Here is a 17,616-nt window from a genome sequence, read left to right on the forward strand (position 1 = left end):
AGTTTGCAGAGACCTATCTCTGAGAATGACTGCATGTGTACGCGTGTGCTCTGCATGTGTGGAGACCAGAGGACAACTTTGTGGAGTCAGTTCTCTCCTTCCATGTTTACCCAGCTTCCAGTGATTTGAACCCCCGGGCATTTAGGCTTGTGTGGCAAGCATCCCTATTCTCTGAGCCCTCTCTCCAGCCCTACACCTCTATGAATCTACGTGATTACAGTTCTTTAGCTCAGCAGTTACATATCAAATTTGTTTGATTTTTTTTTTTTTTTTTCAGATAGTTTATGGTCACCCTGGTTGTCCTGGAATGGGCATCCCTCTGCCTCAGCTCCCGAGTTCTGGGATTATAGGTGAGTAGTACCATGCCTAGCACATTTAATGTTTGCTTCTATTCCAACTGTGACCTTTCTCTTTTGGAATGTTAAGGGACCCTATTCCACATCTCCAGCTCTTCGTAGTTATCCCTTTGGAAGATTTTCTTTTTTTCTTTCAGATTGCTTCTTAGAAATGCATTTTTCTTTTCTAAATCACGGTGATTTTTAAACTGAAAAGCCAGTTTTGCTCATGTGCACCATCTGGATGCTGGGAATTAAACCCAGGCCCTCTGGAAGTGCAGCCTGTGCTCTTAACTGCTGAGCCATCTCTCCGACTTCTCTTTCTTTCTTTCTTTCTTTCTTTCTTTCTTTCTTTCTTTCTTTCCTTCCTTCTTCTTTTTTTTTTGTAAGGATGTGCTGGGGATGAGACTGTCAGTAGAGTACTTACCTGTCATGCATAAAGCCCTGCATTCCATCCCCAGCACCACAGTAAATCATACGTGGTGGTGTATGCTTTGTAGTTGAAATAAGACCAATTTTCTGGTAGTCCCTGTCTGAATTTCATTCTTAGAAGCATTCTCAGGAAATCTTTCCATGTGTCCTTTGGATGTGCGATGTGCCCCCCACAATTATTGGTGTGAACACTTGGTGTCCAGCTGATGATGCATCACTGGAGGAAGTGGGTTGCTGGAGGAAGGGAGGGTCTTGATGCATGCAGCCTGACCTTGTTTCTGGTACCCAGGTTGCATCCTATTCCCATGAGATGTCAGCAGGCAGGTGTCCCTTCCCTCTGCCCCCTGCTGTGGTGCCTTCTGGGCTGTGATGGTCTACTTTCAAGACTGAGATTCAAAGCGTGTTTGGTTACAGAGAAAAGTGGGTAACACAGTCATCCTCCCTGCACCCCCAGACCTCTAAGCTCATTTTCTTTTCTAAGTGGTCTTTATTTTGGCTCCGAGGTCCTTTGATAAGCTCTTTTAATTGTCAGGTTTACTGGACCTGGGCCTGCTGTTTTCCCCTTGGGCCCCAGCAATGGCTGAGAGGATAAGAAGGCCAAGTTGTCTCCATTTACTTCTGTTAATTCTAAGAGACCATTCAACCCTAGCGGCCCACATCATTCATTTGCATGGAGAGAGTTAACTCTTCCCTTGTATCCACATGGTTCTGTGCATTGCTTTTTAGGAGAACAGAGGAGGAGACAATCTTGTGACTTTTTTTTTTTTTTTTTTTTTATCCCCATAGGGGTTAGTGGATCTTTAGGGACAGAGATTCAGGGCCAGGCACACCCAATGCCAGGTAGTGTCAAGCTTCCCTAGCTGGTGTAGGGAGGATTCCCACACATCAGCAGAGCGCAGCCTCTTCTCAGGAGGCTGGGTATAGTGTAAGGGGCTTCAGAGCTATGCAGACTGGGGTCATGGACACGTCACTTTAGTGTCCGTGGCCTAGCACTCTGTAAGCACTAAGTCCAAGTGCTTTCTCTGTGCTTTCAAGCGTGTGGGCTGCTGTTCCTGTTCATTGGCTGGAATGACAGTTTCAATAGAGTGTGTTTCTACCAAACTCATGTTGGCACATTGTGGGCCGGTGAAAGGCAGCCTGACTTCTGGTTCAGGTAGGTTTGAAACCCTGGTGACCCCGCAGGGTTCCCTACAAGGGACGGTAGGAGTTTAGCCACATTCCCAGACTCCAGGATTCTGACTCGAGGCCTCCATAGATTTGTGTCTTTCAGTCATGTAAGGGCAACGCCCCTACTAGACCCTCCACAGGTAGAAGGCGTGACTTCACGGAGCCTCAAGACAGATCTCCATATTAATGAGAAACCTAAAGGCCAGAAGGGCTTAGCCAATTAAGCTTTCCTTCCCAGACCCTCCTCCCTGCAAAAGGTATTTAATTTAACCTTAGGCCCACCCTGAGAAAACAGGGCATGGTTTCTCATCTACTTTCTGCCATGAAAATAAAAGCCTTAAAACCATGGACTGTTTTTTTTTCATCGGGATCCATTGTGGAGAGCAATGGAGAAGGCCTCCATCTACAGAGCCGCCATCTAATCTCCAGAGGAAGACCTCTCTGCGTTCCCAGCCATGGGTGACCACCAACCCAAGCCAGCCGCCTACAACTAAGCCAAGCCAAGCCAACTGCTGTGACAAGCCAAGGACTGTCCCCGTGGACCTTCTCTCCCCCTCTCCTCTTCGGCCACGGCCAGTCCAGCCTATGGGCCCCCACCTTGTTCTCAGCTCTTCCATGGCTTCTAGCGGTGCCTGGGTGCCCAAGAGCCTGAGAACCAGACAGTCCTCAACCTCTCCGCAGGCCTGGAACCCCTGCCCCCTATCAAGCTAGCTCCAGCTGGTCCCCAGGACCTCAGACTCCGCTCCCCCACTCCCATAGTGGTGTCCTAGCAGCTTCTCACAGCCCGACACCTGCCTGGCACTGGCGTGGGGTGAGTGCTGTCAATCTTACCCCAAGCGGTCCTAGCCCTGTGGTGGGGCGGACATGAGATCCCCACTTTTTTCCAATTGCATATGACTTATATAACTCCAGTGTTAAGAGTGTTGAGAGCTTGTGGGGCCTTGAGCTCCATTCATGAATCTCTATTCTCCAGAAGGGATTAATGCAGTCCTTATAGGATAGGTGAGTTCTCACAAGAATGGATTGTTATAAGGGGAGCCGCATGCGCTTTTCTCCTCTCTTGTTGGCACATGTGTCTCTTCCACATACATCTGCTTCCCTTTTCTATGTGTCCACTATGAGGGGATGGAGTATCCCTGCCTATGGTCTCCTAAGAGAAGCTGACAAGATAGAGCCTCTTGATCTTAGATAAAACCATGAGAGAAAATAATTCTTTTCCTTTATAAATCATACAGCTTCAGGTATTTTGTTATAGCAACAGAAAACAAATGGAAAGAGTTCACATTCGTGACTTTTAACACTATTCTTTAGATGGTTTGTTCATTCCAAGAAGAAGAACATCTTATCTTCCTTTCACTGTCTGGAAAAGGTCCCATGTCAGAGGCTCATCCTGTTTGGCCCCAAGAGTTATCAACTCAGGAGAATCAGGTATGGTGGGGCTAGGCAGGGACTGAGTTGTCATGACATTAGAATTTGATCATTTTACATTGTTTTCAGTTGTAGATACCCTGTGAATTATCTAATATGGGAGTATTGTTTGGAAGCTATTTTTAGTTCCTTCTGTTGCTGTGATAAAACACTCTGATTTAAAGCAACTTAGGGGAGGAAAGGATTTATTCAGATCACATTTCCAAGTCACAGTCCATCTTTGAGGAAGTCAGGGTGAAAACCCAAGTATGAACCTTGGAGGTCACTGCTTGCTGGCTTGGGTATAGCTTAGCTAGCTTTCTTACACAGCCCAGAACTGCTTGTATAGGGGTTGGTGCCTCCCAGAGTGGGCCAGATCCTCCTACTTCAATTAACAATCAAGAATCAAGATGATTTATCCAATGACATGCCTACTGGCCAATCTGCTTCGGACAGTTTTTCAACTGAGAGTTTATTCTTAGACTACAAGTAAATCTTACTAATACTGTTTCCTGCTTTCTTCTCAAGCTTTTGTGGAAATAGTTTGGATAGCTGGCCACCCAGGGAAGCATGAGACAATTACTTTACAGCAACAGAATTCTGTATAGGCTGGGTATCAGCTTTAACACACTCAACGTACCTGTAGGCTTGGTTGGGACTTGTGTATGTCTCCCCAGCTCAGGACCCACACTTGGTCATGTGACTTGTCATAGGACAGCTTAGCTGGCAGAGGGTCCACACCTATGGACTTGAAAAGAAACAGTGACAAGTTGGTCATTGTTGAGGTTACAGCTGATGTGACAGTCACATCAAAATGGTATGGACTTTTGTGTATGTGGTCATCCCGCAAGGAGAGTTAGGAAGCTGGCCTTGAACCCTTGCCAGCAATCCTTATTGGAAACCCAGTGTAGAAGGCTTCTCATGGGCTTTGTCCTCAGAGGACAAAAGGACACAATGAGTTGTATCTTTGAAGCACTTACTTTTTTGCCCATATTTTACCTAAAGTATCCTTGGTCCAACTTGGATGAAGAATAAACAGGTTTTTCTAATTCCACTCAAGAACCTGCTCCAGGGGTCTCTTTTTATTCTCCCTAGAAGTCTTGGGTGCCTCAGTATCTACTTGGCTTCTGGTAAGTTGGTACTTCTACCCTGAGGTAGATTTTGAGACCACCTGTTGCTATCCACCTTTTACCTTTGTTTTACTTTTTGTCGCACACCCATCAGTTTTCAGGCTACAGCATCAGCAGGCTCGCACTCATTTTTTTGAATTGAAGCATCTGTGAGTCTGCTACCCATCACAGCTTCTCCTACCACAAGAGTGCTGGTTTCCTCCTTTTTATAGTGTAGTTTTTTGTTTAAATTAAAAATTCTATGGATGTTGTATGTGAGTGTAGGTGCTGAGGAGGACAGAAAAAAGGGCTTTTTTTCCTAGACTCCCCTGGAGCTGGACCCTCAGGTTGTTGAGCCACCTAATATGGGTGGTGGGAACCAAGCTTGGCTCTGACTCAGGAGCAGCAAGCACTTTTACTGCTGAGCCTGCTCTCCAGCCCCACAGTGTAGTTTTATGTTACAAAACTGTTCCTTGATGATCATGATCCTGGGCTATGAACCCCCAGCTCTCCTCATAAGCCCATGCTCAGTGAAGATGCTTACACAGGTTCTCTGCCTTCTCTGGCATCTTTTTGTCCATCTGTCCTCCAAATTTGATGCCTTCAAATCCATATAGATGAGCCCTGTCTTCGGGTTACTATTGCTGTGATGAAACACCTGACCAAAGCATCTTGGGGAGGAAAAGGTTTATTTAGTTTATGCTCCCAAATCACTGTCCATCATTGGAGGAAGTCAGGATAGGGACTCAAGCAGGGTTGGAACCTGGAGGCAGAGGCCATGGAGGATGCTGCTAACTGGCTTGCTCCCTTTGGCTTGATCAGCCTGTCTTCTTATAGAACGCAGGACCACCAGCCCAGGGGTGGCTCCACCCACAGTGGGTTGGGCCCTTCCCTATTGATCACCAGTTAAGAAAATGCTCTCCATGCTTGCCTACAGGCCATTTTATGGGACATTTTCTCAACTGAGGTTCCTGCCTCTCAGATGACATAAAACTATCCACCACATGGCCCCAAAGCCCCACTTTCTCCATGGGTTCAATGGCTTTCCTCCACTCCATAACTTATACCTCATAAACATAATTTCTGAAATTTCTTTATAGTCAGGTAGAAAATTAAAAAAAATGATCATCTCTGTCCACATTGGGCCAAACTTTGCTAAACAACTCTCTATGTAGCCCCACCCCCACCCTTTCATCTTCCACGACTGCAGTGAGGAGTCCTAGACTGGCTTAAAAGTTCAGTGGTCACTTCATGACCCTCTTCTTAACATTATAGGATTCATGTGGTCACCATTCTCTTTTAGAAACACTCCATTTAACCTCCTTGTTTCTCTGCATCTTTCTTCGTTTCTTCCCGACAAGAGTTGGTATGTCCCGGAGCTTCTCCATTGGCTTCATCTATTTTTCCCTGGTACTGAATTCTAATAAGTCATTGAGGACCTCACATTAATGTGCAGAACTGAACTTGTAATTTTGCTTGTTCAACTCATTAAAGTCTCCCTTTACTTTCTTGTTCTAATTGATAGCTCCCATCCACTGAAGTCCCAGGGAGAGAGAGGCTCTAATTACTTTTCAAGATAGATGTAGGTTCTGATGAGGCTGGTGTGTCTCCCCACTTCCTGGCCTCCAATGAGGCTGGTGTGTCTCCCCACTTCCTGGCTACTGCTTTCACTGTGGTGGTGGTCAGTGTTTGCTTTCATCTGGATTGGTTTTGCAATCAGCCAGGAGACACATCCTGAGCTGTGCTTGAGACCCCGTGTTCCTAGAGAAGTTTAACTAAGGAGAGAAGAATGTGGGAGCTCCCTTCCACAGACAGACTGAGAAGGGAAAGCAAAGAGAAAGCTCTGAGCGCCAGCAGTCATCTCTCTCCTTTCTGATGGTGGACACAGTATGACCAGCCTCTTCACACTGGAGACTCTTGGGGATGTGGTGGACTGGGACCCTCAAACCGCCAGTCAAAATAAACCTTTTTCTCTTCAGTTGCTTCTGGTCATAGCAATGAGACAAGGAACTAATACCAAATTACCAAAGGCTTTGGCACCCGACACTGCCATGTTTCAACTGAAGCTCTCTATCCCATAGCAAAGCTACCGTCTGAGGACGTCAGTGTCTTAATCTTTATAAAGATCCTTCTCCCGTGTTCCTCCTCTTGAATGCGTCCCATTTATCTGCCCTCTTCACTGCAAAATTTCCCTGGCATTTAGACAGTAGCCATTGCCTTCCCTTACTACTTACCCCCCTCTTGTGAGATTTTATGCTTCTACTCAGTGCTGTGAAAGAGGGAGCTGAAAAGCTAAGCCCAAAAGTTGATTAAATTCAGAATGGGATTTTCCATAGTCTCACTGTGCTGAGCCACTGAAGTCTGTCAGGAGAAAAGAGCTGGAGGGAAAAGCCTCAGGATTAGGGAAGGGACAGAGCAGACTCAGCCCTCAGGAAAATTTAAAATGATCAACTTGCTACTCTTCCTGCCGAGTGGAGGAAAGGGCAAATCTTTCTGATGGGTGACAGCTATTTTAAAGACTTTACAACTTAAAAATATGTAGAATGTTGGGATTAAAATAAACACTAGACATATCAAGAGGCAGACATCTTTTTTTTTTTTCTATTCAAAATCATAATAGGAAGGGCCACAAGAAGACAATTAAGAATTTACATGAGGTTGGGAATTTCACAGAGAATTTGAAGGTAAAAATGAATTATCTGGTGGTAAGAATAATAATCAGACAAGTCCATATTAGATGCAGGAGAAGGCAGGATTAGTAAACTGAAGGATACATTGCAGGACATACAGAACTGGAACAGGAGGAGACATGTATGATATAATGGGAAGGCAAAACATTTTAAAGACAGGGTGGGGGTTGGGGTGAGGGTAGGGATGGGTGGTCCTAAGGAAGAGAATTGAGCACCAGGAGGCAGAGTATTTAAAGACATAATTGCTGAGAATTTTTCTATCTAAATGTTCAGGACACAAACTCAAGAGCCTCTGGAAACCTTACACTGCAGTTACAATGCTAAACAAAGAGGAATGCAGAGGAGGAGGCAGGGAAGATACAGTTGGCCCAGCAACAAAGCAAGAAAAAGATGGAATCTTACAAGGCTGAAGGAAGACAACTGACATCTAGAGTTATTCAGAAATAAAGAGTGAATATTTTCACTTCCAACAAAACAGAGATTTGTTTCCAACAACACTAAAAGAACTAATAAAAAATGACCTCATTCCAGCACTTGGAAGGCTGAGGCAGGAGGATTGTGAGTTCAAGGCTAGCCTGGCTTATGGAGTGAGATGTCAAAACAACTACCACATACCTCAGTAATAAAGATGATGAGAAAGATAAATATATGGGTAAATATCAGTTATTGCCTGGATATAGATATTAATTTTGTATATTACTATAATAATACAAAAGGCAGGAAGAAGATTAAGGGAGTTAGTAATTATTGAAGAAGTGAAGTTGATGGCTAGTGTTGAACTTTATATTTGACATAAGTTAGAATCATTAGGGAGACAGGCAGTTGGGCTTGTCTATGTTAGATTATCTTGGCTGCATTAACTGAGGTGGGAAGTCCCACCCACTGTTGGTAGCACCAGTCTCTAGGCAGGGGATTCCGGACCTTTGAAAAGTGGAGAAAGAAAGCTAAGCACTAGGTGCATTTATTAATTCATTGCTCTCTGTTCTTAACTATCACGGTGACTGGCTGTTTTGTACTTGATTTCCTTGCAACAGTGGATCTAGAATCACACCCCTTCTCCCATAAGTCCTTTTGTCAGGGTATTTTTTAGCACAGTAGCAAGAAAGGAAGCCAAGATAGAAGTTAATAGTTTACATTGACAGTATCAGTATAAAGATGTGTGTTGTAGTTACTAAGATGATAACAACACAAGTACATCTTCAATAAATAATGGAGAATAAACAGAACACAAATATTTGTTAAAGCTAAAAGGAAACAAAAATGAGAAAAAAAGCAACATAAACAGGCTAAATAAAAGGTAAGGTTGTAGAAACACTTAACTATACCAATTATACTAAATATGAATGGACCAAATATTTTAAGAGACTAATTAAACTAGGTAAATGCTATGAAAGAACATCTTAAGTATAAGGAATAGGAAGGTTGGAAAATTATGGAATGAGAATGCTAATTAAAATATGATAGCAGCATTATTAAAAAACAGGTTCACAGCATTACCAGAGATGAAAAAGGGATATTTTATAAGAAAAAAGAATCTTTCTTCTAGGAAGAGACTAGAATTCTAAGGTAAAAGTGATAGAACGTTGAGAGGCAGATCACTCCACAGGCAGAGTGGATTTTAGAAACACACCCCAGCAGCTGATAGACTACACTGACAAAACAAATCACCTAAGAAAGGACATCTGAACAGCCCAATGAATCAACCTGACGTAACTGACACATATTAAATAGCGCATCTAATACCAGAATACATGTTCTCGTAAAGTAAACACAAAACATTTATCAAAGTTGATCAGGAGTTCGGTTTTAAAATAAGCTTTAGTATATACTTCAAAAGATGAAAATTATTCATTATTGCATTCTCTGATTACAGGAATCAGTTACAAAACGAAACGACAAAGTGAAAACCTGTTGCATCTATCAGGGAAAAACCACAACTCTGGCGATACCGATTGCTCTTTACAGCCGTGTTTCCCAGGGCAGGACAGAGACAACTCTGCTGACTGGCTGCAGGTTAAGTTTCTAGTCCCAGTCCTTCAGTGGGCAATCCCATTATCCAGCTTTCCTTGAGCATGTGCCCGGTCAGTCTGATCTCACACTTTTTTCAGCTGGTGAAAATCTTTCTTTTGCTTCAGTGAAAAAAGAATCCAAAAAAGTAATCTAACACACACGTCCTGTGTGGCTTAGCTGCACCCAGTGGAGGAATATTCTTTTGGCTTCAGCTGGTGTCCCCACCTGTGTGCATTGGAGCCCACTGACTTTAGTGATCCACGGGAGGAGTGTGGAAACAGTTGCTGCCGTTAGCATTTGCATACATAATCTGGGGTAACGTGTCCTTGAAAACATTCCTTTGGTACCCCCTTTCTCATTTCTATTCTCATAGTTTTGCACTGAGACCAGTCCATGCAGTTGCCTATGTCCCTACCACATACTCTCCCCTGTTATTCTGACTTGAGTCCCCTTCCCCAGAGTGGCCTTGATTATTGTCATCCTAGCAATTGTAACTAAGGTAGTCTACAGTGCAGTAAGAGGAAATCCAGGGGCCAGTTCTCAAGATGTCCTAACATGGAAAGCACCTCTTGAGACTATTTCTGCTTGTTGGAGTACCACTGCCCCAGGTTTTCTTCCTACCTCTCAGCCCACTCCTCCTCAGATGTCTTTCTTGGCTGTCTGTCTCTCTGCTTCTTGATCTTTAGATGTGGGACAGCCTTAAGCCTACATTGTTTCCCTCTTGACTGTCTGTATACCCTGGGATATCTCAGCTAGTTTTCTAGATTTAATCAGGCCAGGGGGTGATGACACTCAAGTAGACAGCTCCAGCCTCCGTCTTTCCTTCGACTTCAAATTTGTTTACTTGACATGTCTACCTAAATATCTGACAGCATTTCAAATTTAATCTCCTTCCCATCTACACTCAGCCTGGAAATGAAGCATCTTTAATCCTCGCACCCCTGATTTCATTTGTGGTCAAATTATCCTCCGCCTCTCTCTTACAAGAATACTGTGACTGCAGTCAGGGTCCATCTAGATCTTCTAGGATCTCCTGACTTGAAAAATCCTCAGCCATACCTACACTGTCCCTTTTGCTGCATAAGGTAACATTCAGTTTTCTGGCATAGAATGTCTTTGGGGCCATAATTTAACCCGCCATTGATGATAGACGATATAACCATTCTATGCTCAAGCTAACCAAGAAGTGAACCATGTGCTTCCTCTCTTTTCCTCTCAAACCTTACATTCAGCCTGCCAGAAATAGATTTAGGAGGGCTGGATAGATGGCTCAGTGGTTAAAGAGTGCTTACTGCTTTTCCCAAAGACCAAAGCTAGGTTCCTAGTACCTGGATCAGGTGGCTTACAACTGCCTGTAAGTCCAGCTACGTGGGCTCTGATGCTCACGTGCACATACACATAACTAAAAACAAATGAATCCACTAACTTCTCATCACGGTCCTCTGAAGCTGCCACCATCTTGTGCCTGAAACAAATTCCACCGCATCCCTGCTCCATCTCTGTTGCTATTTGTAAGGCAGCATCTGAGTTAACTGATGCTCAAAAACCTTTTGGTGGTTTTGTCTTTCCCCTTGACTTTATTCTACAGCCTCACTGGCCTCCAGGGCCCTCTGGAGGCCTAAGCTCGCTGCCTTCACCTCTCCCCCTCGTCACTATATGCTGCTTCCACCCTCTGTGTCTTAGGAGGCATTCAGGTCTCAGCTTCTGTTCAGCTCCAGAGGGAGAGTCAATTTCAAGCAGTCTTACAGCTCCGTGGGCGCATCAACCCTGGCTTTCCAGCTCTCTCTCTTTACAGCGCCCGGAAACTTGGCTTTGTGTCCTGTGTCCCTGACTAGAGTCCATGCTGGGGCCTCCAGTGCACTCATTCATGGCTGGTTTCTGGGCATGTGTAATGTGCTGGGCACATGGTAATATATACCTGATAGGCAGCTGCACACAAGTCTTTCCCTTAGCTAAGCATTTTTTATAGGAGCTGGGGAGTGTGCACAAAAGAGGTGTTTCCTCAGGATTTCAAGTCTTTCCCACTTCTCCCAAGAGCTATTACCTGCAAGACCTTCTGGGCTTGGACATCAACCACAAGGACTCTGTTCAGTGCTGGCTGGGCCACGTAGATGTACCGGTTCCTAACATTGATTGCAGAGGCCCATTGGCATGGCTGGGTAGCATCTCCTTCCGCATGAGGGCAGATTTCTTCCTGTAAGGAGACAGCCAGTCATGTATCTGTTCTCCTACCCCACTTCAGCATTCCTGGGCTCTCTAGCCATTGACCCTCTTGGATTCCTTCCCAGCCCCCCCCCCCCCCAAACTCCTTGGAATTCATACATACTGAACAGCATGCAGGCCCTGCCACGCCACCAACTTCTCACTTGACCTTTGTCTTCCTCACCAAGGTCAACACTCCATCACTGTGTTCTCAGTTTGCAAATCTTTCTATGTGGAATAGCCCTGGGCTCATTCCTGGATTTCTTCTCCAAAGTCTATTTCCTTGTTGGTCTCATGGAAACCTATGGCTTTAGGTACTGTCTGCACACTTGGTACTCCCGAATTCATGTGTGTTCATATGTGTGCACGTTTGCACATGCCTGTGGCGGTGGAGGCCATGTCATCCCCCCTGGGCTGGCTACCTTATTAGTTTTCTATTACTATTTTTGAGATGGGTTTTCAGTGGCCTAGAGTTCACCAAGTAGGTTAGGCTAGCTGGCAATGAATGTCACAGTCTGCCTGCCCGTAAGACCATAAAAGGCAGCCTGGTTTCTGGTTGAGCACAGGCTGGAAGCCCTGTGACCCAAGATAGCCCTGAGGGACTGCATGTGCTTCATCACACCCCCAGACTCTGGGCTCCTGACACGAGGCCGCAGCCCTCCATAGATTTGTGTCTTTCAGTCACCAGGACAGATCTCTGTATTAATAAGGTATCTAAAGGCCAGAAGCGCTTAGCCAATTAAGCTTTCCCTCCCAGGCCCTCCTCCTTGCAAAAGGTATTTAACCTCAGGCCCGCCCTGAGAAAAGGGGGTACAGTTTCTCATCCACTTTCCTCCATGACAGTAAACACCTTAAAACCATGGACTGTTTCTCTTTCATTGGGATCTGCTGTGGGGAGTAATGGAGGCCTTTACCTACAGAGCCACCCATTTAATCTCTCGAAGAACTCTCTGCATTCCCAGCCACAGCAACCACCAACCCAAGCCAGCTGCCAGCAACCAAGCCAAGCTAAGCCACATCGACATGACAAGGACTTTTCCTGTGGGGTACAGCCGGAGGGGCCACATGCTCTGCCTCCCACTGCTGGACTCTTTCTCTTTAGAGCATTTGCTACTTGGCATCACAAGATGCTACCTGGCAAGCAGGACCATGACCCCATGCCTAACAGGTTCAGGGTAGGACTTCTTGGGGGTGGCAGCCTGAGGGAACCTCAGAAAACAGAGTAGAAACCCAGGGGAATGGGAGCAGGGAGGGTACCCTGAGCCTTCCCCCAGTGGTTATCTCTTCTGCTGCCCCCTCCTTGTCACCTGTCACTTGACACTTGGCTTTATGTCTCATTTGTAGCACCTTTGTAATTCTGGGCATTCATTCATGTGTGTCCATGCCAAAGGGTCACCACAAGAACACCTGTCTAGATGCTGTCTGTTCACCTTGCAGTCTCTATTATTTGACTATGAAGTTCTGGAGGCTAGGAATCCAATGTACCCTGGAGGAGCAGGAATAGAGGGGCCACCTCTATGTAAACGCCATGTGGCTATGCAGCCACAAAGGCATCTCCTGCTGGAGGACCTAGTTGAAGACTGCCGGAGAGACTAAGGATTGCTGATGCAGATGATGCCAGCCAATCAGGAACTGCTGTTTAGAAGAGGTGCTTTCTTGGGACCAATGGGGTGTAGATGGAGGGTATCAAAGGAGCTTGCAGCAGCGTTCAGATGAGCTTGCTTTGGTATTTCTCACCTGCCCCTGGAGACTGTCATTGACTCTGTACTACCTCACCTCTAACCCCCAAGGGCAGGTAGGGTCAGGCATCGAGTAGTTCAGGGCATAGGCAGCACCCTGGCCGTCACAGCTGCTGGATGAAGCATGGAGAGCTAGAATTCTCTGCCTCTTGCTCCTTCCTTAGCTTAGAACCACACCTACATATAATGACCAGAACTGAAGGAACCCAGACTCTCACACACATGCATACATGTGGAGCATGACCTCTAGATTCTCTGGCCATGCACAACACAGAAGCTGCCTCAGCCACAAAAACTCACATAACTCATGAAGATCTTCTCTGTAGGTTTCAAGCGTCTCTGGACCTCACAGTCCACAGGATGGATGACAACGATGCCATCGTTGGAGAAGACATAGAACATGTTTCCCACACTGAGGCCTGGGAGGAGTAAACACAGCTTAGTCATGAGCTCCTTGTGTGGTAGGGCCACACAAGGCACAGCAGATTTGTAGAGGTGTAACGTCATTTCCTGGTGGGGAGGGGTAGACAGTTCCCAAGGCTGGGAACCAACATAACCTGTCACCAGCTCTGCAGTACCCTGTATCTCCTGCTTAGGCAGACAGGTTCCTGCTGATGGAACCCAGTTCCTCAAAGATGCCCAGGCTGGGGAGCACACGGCATTGCTCTCAATGGCCAATCCTAGTTGTCCCTTGGAGAATCATATGGGGCTAGCTATATATGCATATGGCTCAGTGCAGCCCCCTCTCCCCCCAGCAATCTCAGTGTCTGAGGCACCATGCCAAAATACCTCTGTCATGAATGATCTGCCTTACAAACTTTGGGCTGAAACAGCCACTCTGGGCACAGCCTCCCTGGGCTTCTTTGAAAGCCAATCACCAGAAAAGTCAACACAAGATTGACATCTTAATGGAGCCCACACAGGGTTTGTGCATGCAGCTACGTTTCCAGCTGAGTGCAGCACAGAGCTCAGTCAGTATGGGAAAGTGAGAGTCAATACTCAATCAACACACAGTCAACCTCACAGGAGACACAGCCTTCTGATCCGCCCTCTAGAAGACTGTTGAAATCTAGCTTCTACTACCGGTTTCCAAAGGGTTCCCAGCTTCCTTTGCTGCTGTTGTCTGGTCTCTCTCCTATTAAGATGTGAGGGTGCCCTGGGGCCTATGGATACAACCTCTTGGCTTCTGTATTCTGGCCTCTCTAGGACTTGAGTATCAGCAGAGAAAGGCAAAGCATTTAACTGCTGAGGTAAGATGGGATTGGTTCAGTGTTTCATATGCATATATACCTACCAGCCCTATAGTCTAAGGTGGCTTCAGTGTGCCTTTGGTCCCTACAGTACACAGCAACCCCAGTAGACTTGCGTTTCCTTACAAGTCTCTGCTGCACAAACTCGAGTCCCTCTGCAGTACCCTAACAGCATGCAGAGGCCTAATAGTATACCACTGCTTAAAACATATAGGGCACGAGTTGAATGTACTTGGCAGTTGAGGCACCAAAGCTGGGGAGCAGAGAACGCACGAAGGGTTACAGCTAGCAACTCTGCTGTGGGACTTACATGTACTGTGTCAGGCTCAGTGCCCAAAGCTCAGGAGCCTAAGCTGGATCTGTGCATGGGCGTGCCATGTGAGTTTGACTGAGTCCCCTCTCTCCTTGGTACATAGGCTCTGCAAAGCTGGTGGCTCAGGGAAGCTTGGGGAACCGAGAACACATGTGACTACAGGCATGACACAGGACAGTCACACTCAGTACCTTCTTCCCGCCACAAGATGTTTGCCACTGTAGCAGCCGAGAATTAGATCAGCAACATGATAGCCAGGAGAGAAAGAGAAAAGGACAGTGTCAAACCTTCACGGCTGTGATTCATTCATTCCGTTAAGGAACATTCTAGAATCCACTTGTCGCTCGAAGAATCTGGATCACTCATTGGTCCAGCAACAATATCAGCTCATAGTGCTGGACCCATGTGGACACTTCTAGGTCTCAGAATGCTTTCTCTTTCTAAATGAATCTTTAAACTGGAGTCCTAGGATTCTAGCAGCCTCCCCGATTCTATGGGCAATGATGAATGCGAATGAGCAGCCTCTCTCCCCGAGTTTCCGTCTTCCAGGAAAGCTGATTTCAGTTAAGACTCTCCAAGGAAGAACACACTCTCTCCTATTCAATGATCAGAGCTTAGCTTGAGTCTGACTGAGCGAGAGGGACTGATGATGAGTGGCCATGATGTCCACTGTAGGACCACCTGGGAAGGCAGTGGTTATAAGGAATAGGATGCTTAGCCTATGAGGTGGGTGATGATTCCCAGAGGAGGGGCCACTCTCCTCCCAGTTGTATATGCATCTGGTAGCCCCCCATACCATGGAGAGTTCTAAACCCCTTTCATGCTTGTTTCTGTGTATGCACATATACCATGAATACAATAGAATAATTACAATATGCTGTGATGAAAAAGTTATTTAAGGGCCTGGAGAAATGTCCCACCAATTAAGAGCATATGCTGCTCCTCCAGGGGACCAGAGTTCAATTCCCAGCATCCCATAACAGACAATTCATAACTACCTCCAACTCCAGCTTCAGGAGATTTGAGCCCCTCTTCCGGCCTGGCCTGTGTGTGAGCCGGCACACCGAGGTACACGTCGAAAAAAAAATCTTAAAGTTATTTAAGACCTGTAAAGGGTTCATTTCTGTAATTTCAGATCAAAGGAAGTATAACTACTGAGAGGGGACGGCTGTCTGCACCTTCAAGCTTCTAGGCCACCTGGAGCACCTGGATGTATGAGTTTCCAGTCATACATCACGTAGGAGGCAGGGCCAGAGCTGGGGTATTTGGTTTCCTTGTAGTCCTGGCCTCTCTGTCCTGATCAGAGACTTCTATCATCTGTGTTTCCAGAGCTGTGTAGGTTGCTTGAGAAGACCACCATCTGTACCTAGCTTTGTGTACAAAGAGATTTATCCTAGCCTTTAGAGGCTCCCAGTTGCTGACCGTGGCCCTGGGGAGTTAGTGCATTCCCCCTGTCCCCCTAACACTGCTGTATAGCTCAGTGAGGACCTCAGAGCCAATGGGGTACTCACGAGTCTTCCTAGCGGAGTCCTCAATGAAGAGGGAGGAGATATCTTCATCCACACCCACTTCATTCTTGGCAATGCAGGTATATGCCCCGGTGTCTTCGTAGCGAACGCTGCCAATGTGGAGTTCACTTCCATTGGCTGTAGAGGGGAGAGTGCACAGGGTGGCACTCTCAGGGGGAGCATCCTTTCATGTGCCCTCCCAACCACCTTCTCAGGATCTCTGAAGAGCCTTGAGCTAAAAACATATAGTTATAGGGTATAGCTGAAGGCAGCCAACATTCTTGGGACTGGACCCAGGATAGGGTGGCACTGCTGAAATAGAGGGTGACCTGGAATCTGGCTAATGGCCTCTTAGATGCCCATGAAACCTATGTATGCCAGTTAACAGGGGATCCCTGTTTCCTATTAACATCCCAGACTCAGCCATGGTCTTGCCTCTCACTTCCTGTCCTGGGATTCTTACCCAAGAGGGAGAGCTGTTTGGACATCTGGGTTGAGACATCCATGCCATTTTTCAGCCATATGATTCTGGGCAGGGGAATGCCCTCAGCATGGCATCGAAGGCTGGCCGCCACCCCAGGTTCTTGGGCCTGGGTCTCTGGATAGACACGGATGACTGGTGGCACTGTGGGTGAGAATCAGTGTTGGTAAGAACAAATCCACACCTAGTCTTGGACCTATAGTCAACTCCTGAGACCTTAGATCCAGAGGGTGAACCCGAGAGGTGACTTTGGAGGCCTCGGGACCAGTTTACAGTGATCATCTTTGACAATCCAAGCGCCAAGGAAAAAAGCTATAAAATGAACTACTAGTAATAAACACAACCCGTGTTGTACCCTGTAATTCATGGCTTCCACCCTTGTTCTAAATATGATCAGAAAGACATCCAACTATTTAACGCTGTTCAGCTGCAGGATGTAAAGAGCAACCAGCGGCTGGAATTAATCTCCGAATGAATGAAATTCAGATGTATTATTCCTGTTATCGGAAAGCCATTGGACAGGGCCTTAATTTCTTTCAGGAAATGCTTCACGAAGCACTTATGGGCACTGACTGGCAGGGCTGCTAATTACATCACAGCTCTGGGGAAGCCCATCGATTTTCCAGTGGGTCATTTTTATTCCTTCACTCCCTAAGCTCTGGAACCTGCATGAAAGAGGGGTGTGTTCTTCTTGGCTGGGGAGTGACTCAGCTCTGCCCCCTGGTGGTTAAGTTTCAGCTTGGGTATATGACCTGACCCACTGGCTAGATGAACACAGGTAGGCAAGACTGGCACATTCTGCAGTGCACTGCCTCTTACATGGATTCTTGGAGAAGTGGAGATTTTGGGAGGTGGGGAGGGGGAAATCTTCCCTCCTGTCCCTGGAAGTAAAAACACCATCATTTCTCACATTTATGAGGGCTTATGTTTATTAATACATTTTATTCTATATACTGTAAAACAGGATTTGAGA

General features: G+C 46.2%; 1 protein-coding gene and 1 long non-coding RNA gene across 2 annotated transcripts in view; one reads left to right on the plus strand and one right to left on the minus strand.

Annotated features, from left to right (window-relative positions):
• Nucleotides 1-17,616, minus strand: part of Fstl4 (follistatin like 4) — a 417,547-nt gene that overhangs the window by 10,959 nt on the left and 388,972 nt on the right. The window contains exons 9-14 of the mRNA XM_076936861.1: nt 16,626-16,787; nt 16,166-16,300; nt 14,846-14,872; nt 13,392-13,510; nt 11,195-11,344; nt 3,982-4,089 (exon numbers count right to left, since the gene is read on the minus strand). Coding sequence (XP_076792976.1) covers nt 3,982-4,089; nt 11,195-11,344; nt 13,392-13,510; nt 14,846-14,872; nt 16,166-16,300; nt 16,626-16,787 — 701 coding nt within the window. The remainder of the gene's footprint in view (nt 1-3,981; nt 4,090-11,194; nt 11,345-13,391; nt 13,511-14,845; nt 14,873-16,165; nt 16,301-16,625; nt 16,788-17,616) is intronic.
• On the plus strand, nt 2,450-11,185 carry LOC143442805 (uncharacterized). The gene is made up of 3 exons (XR_013111301.1): nt 2,450-2,745; nt 3,246-3,362; nt 9,014-11,185. It is a non-coding gene; the product is annotated as an uncharacterized LOC143442805 (long non-coding RNA).

This window comes from Arvicanthis niloticus, chromosome 6 (assembly GCF_011762505.2).
Source record: "Arvicanthis niloticus isolate mArvNil1 chromosome 6, mArvNil1.pat.X, whole genome shotgun sequence".
NCBI classification, from domain to species: Eukaryota; Metazoa; Chordata; class Mammalia; order Rodentia; family Muridae; genus Arvicanthis; species Arvicanthis niloticus.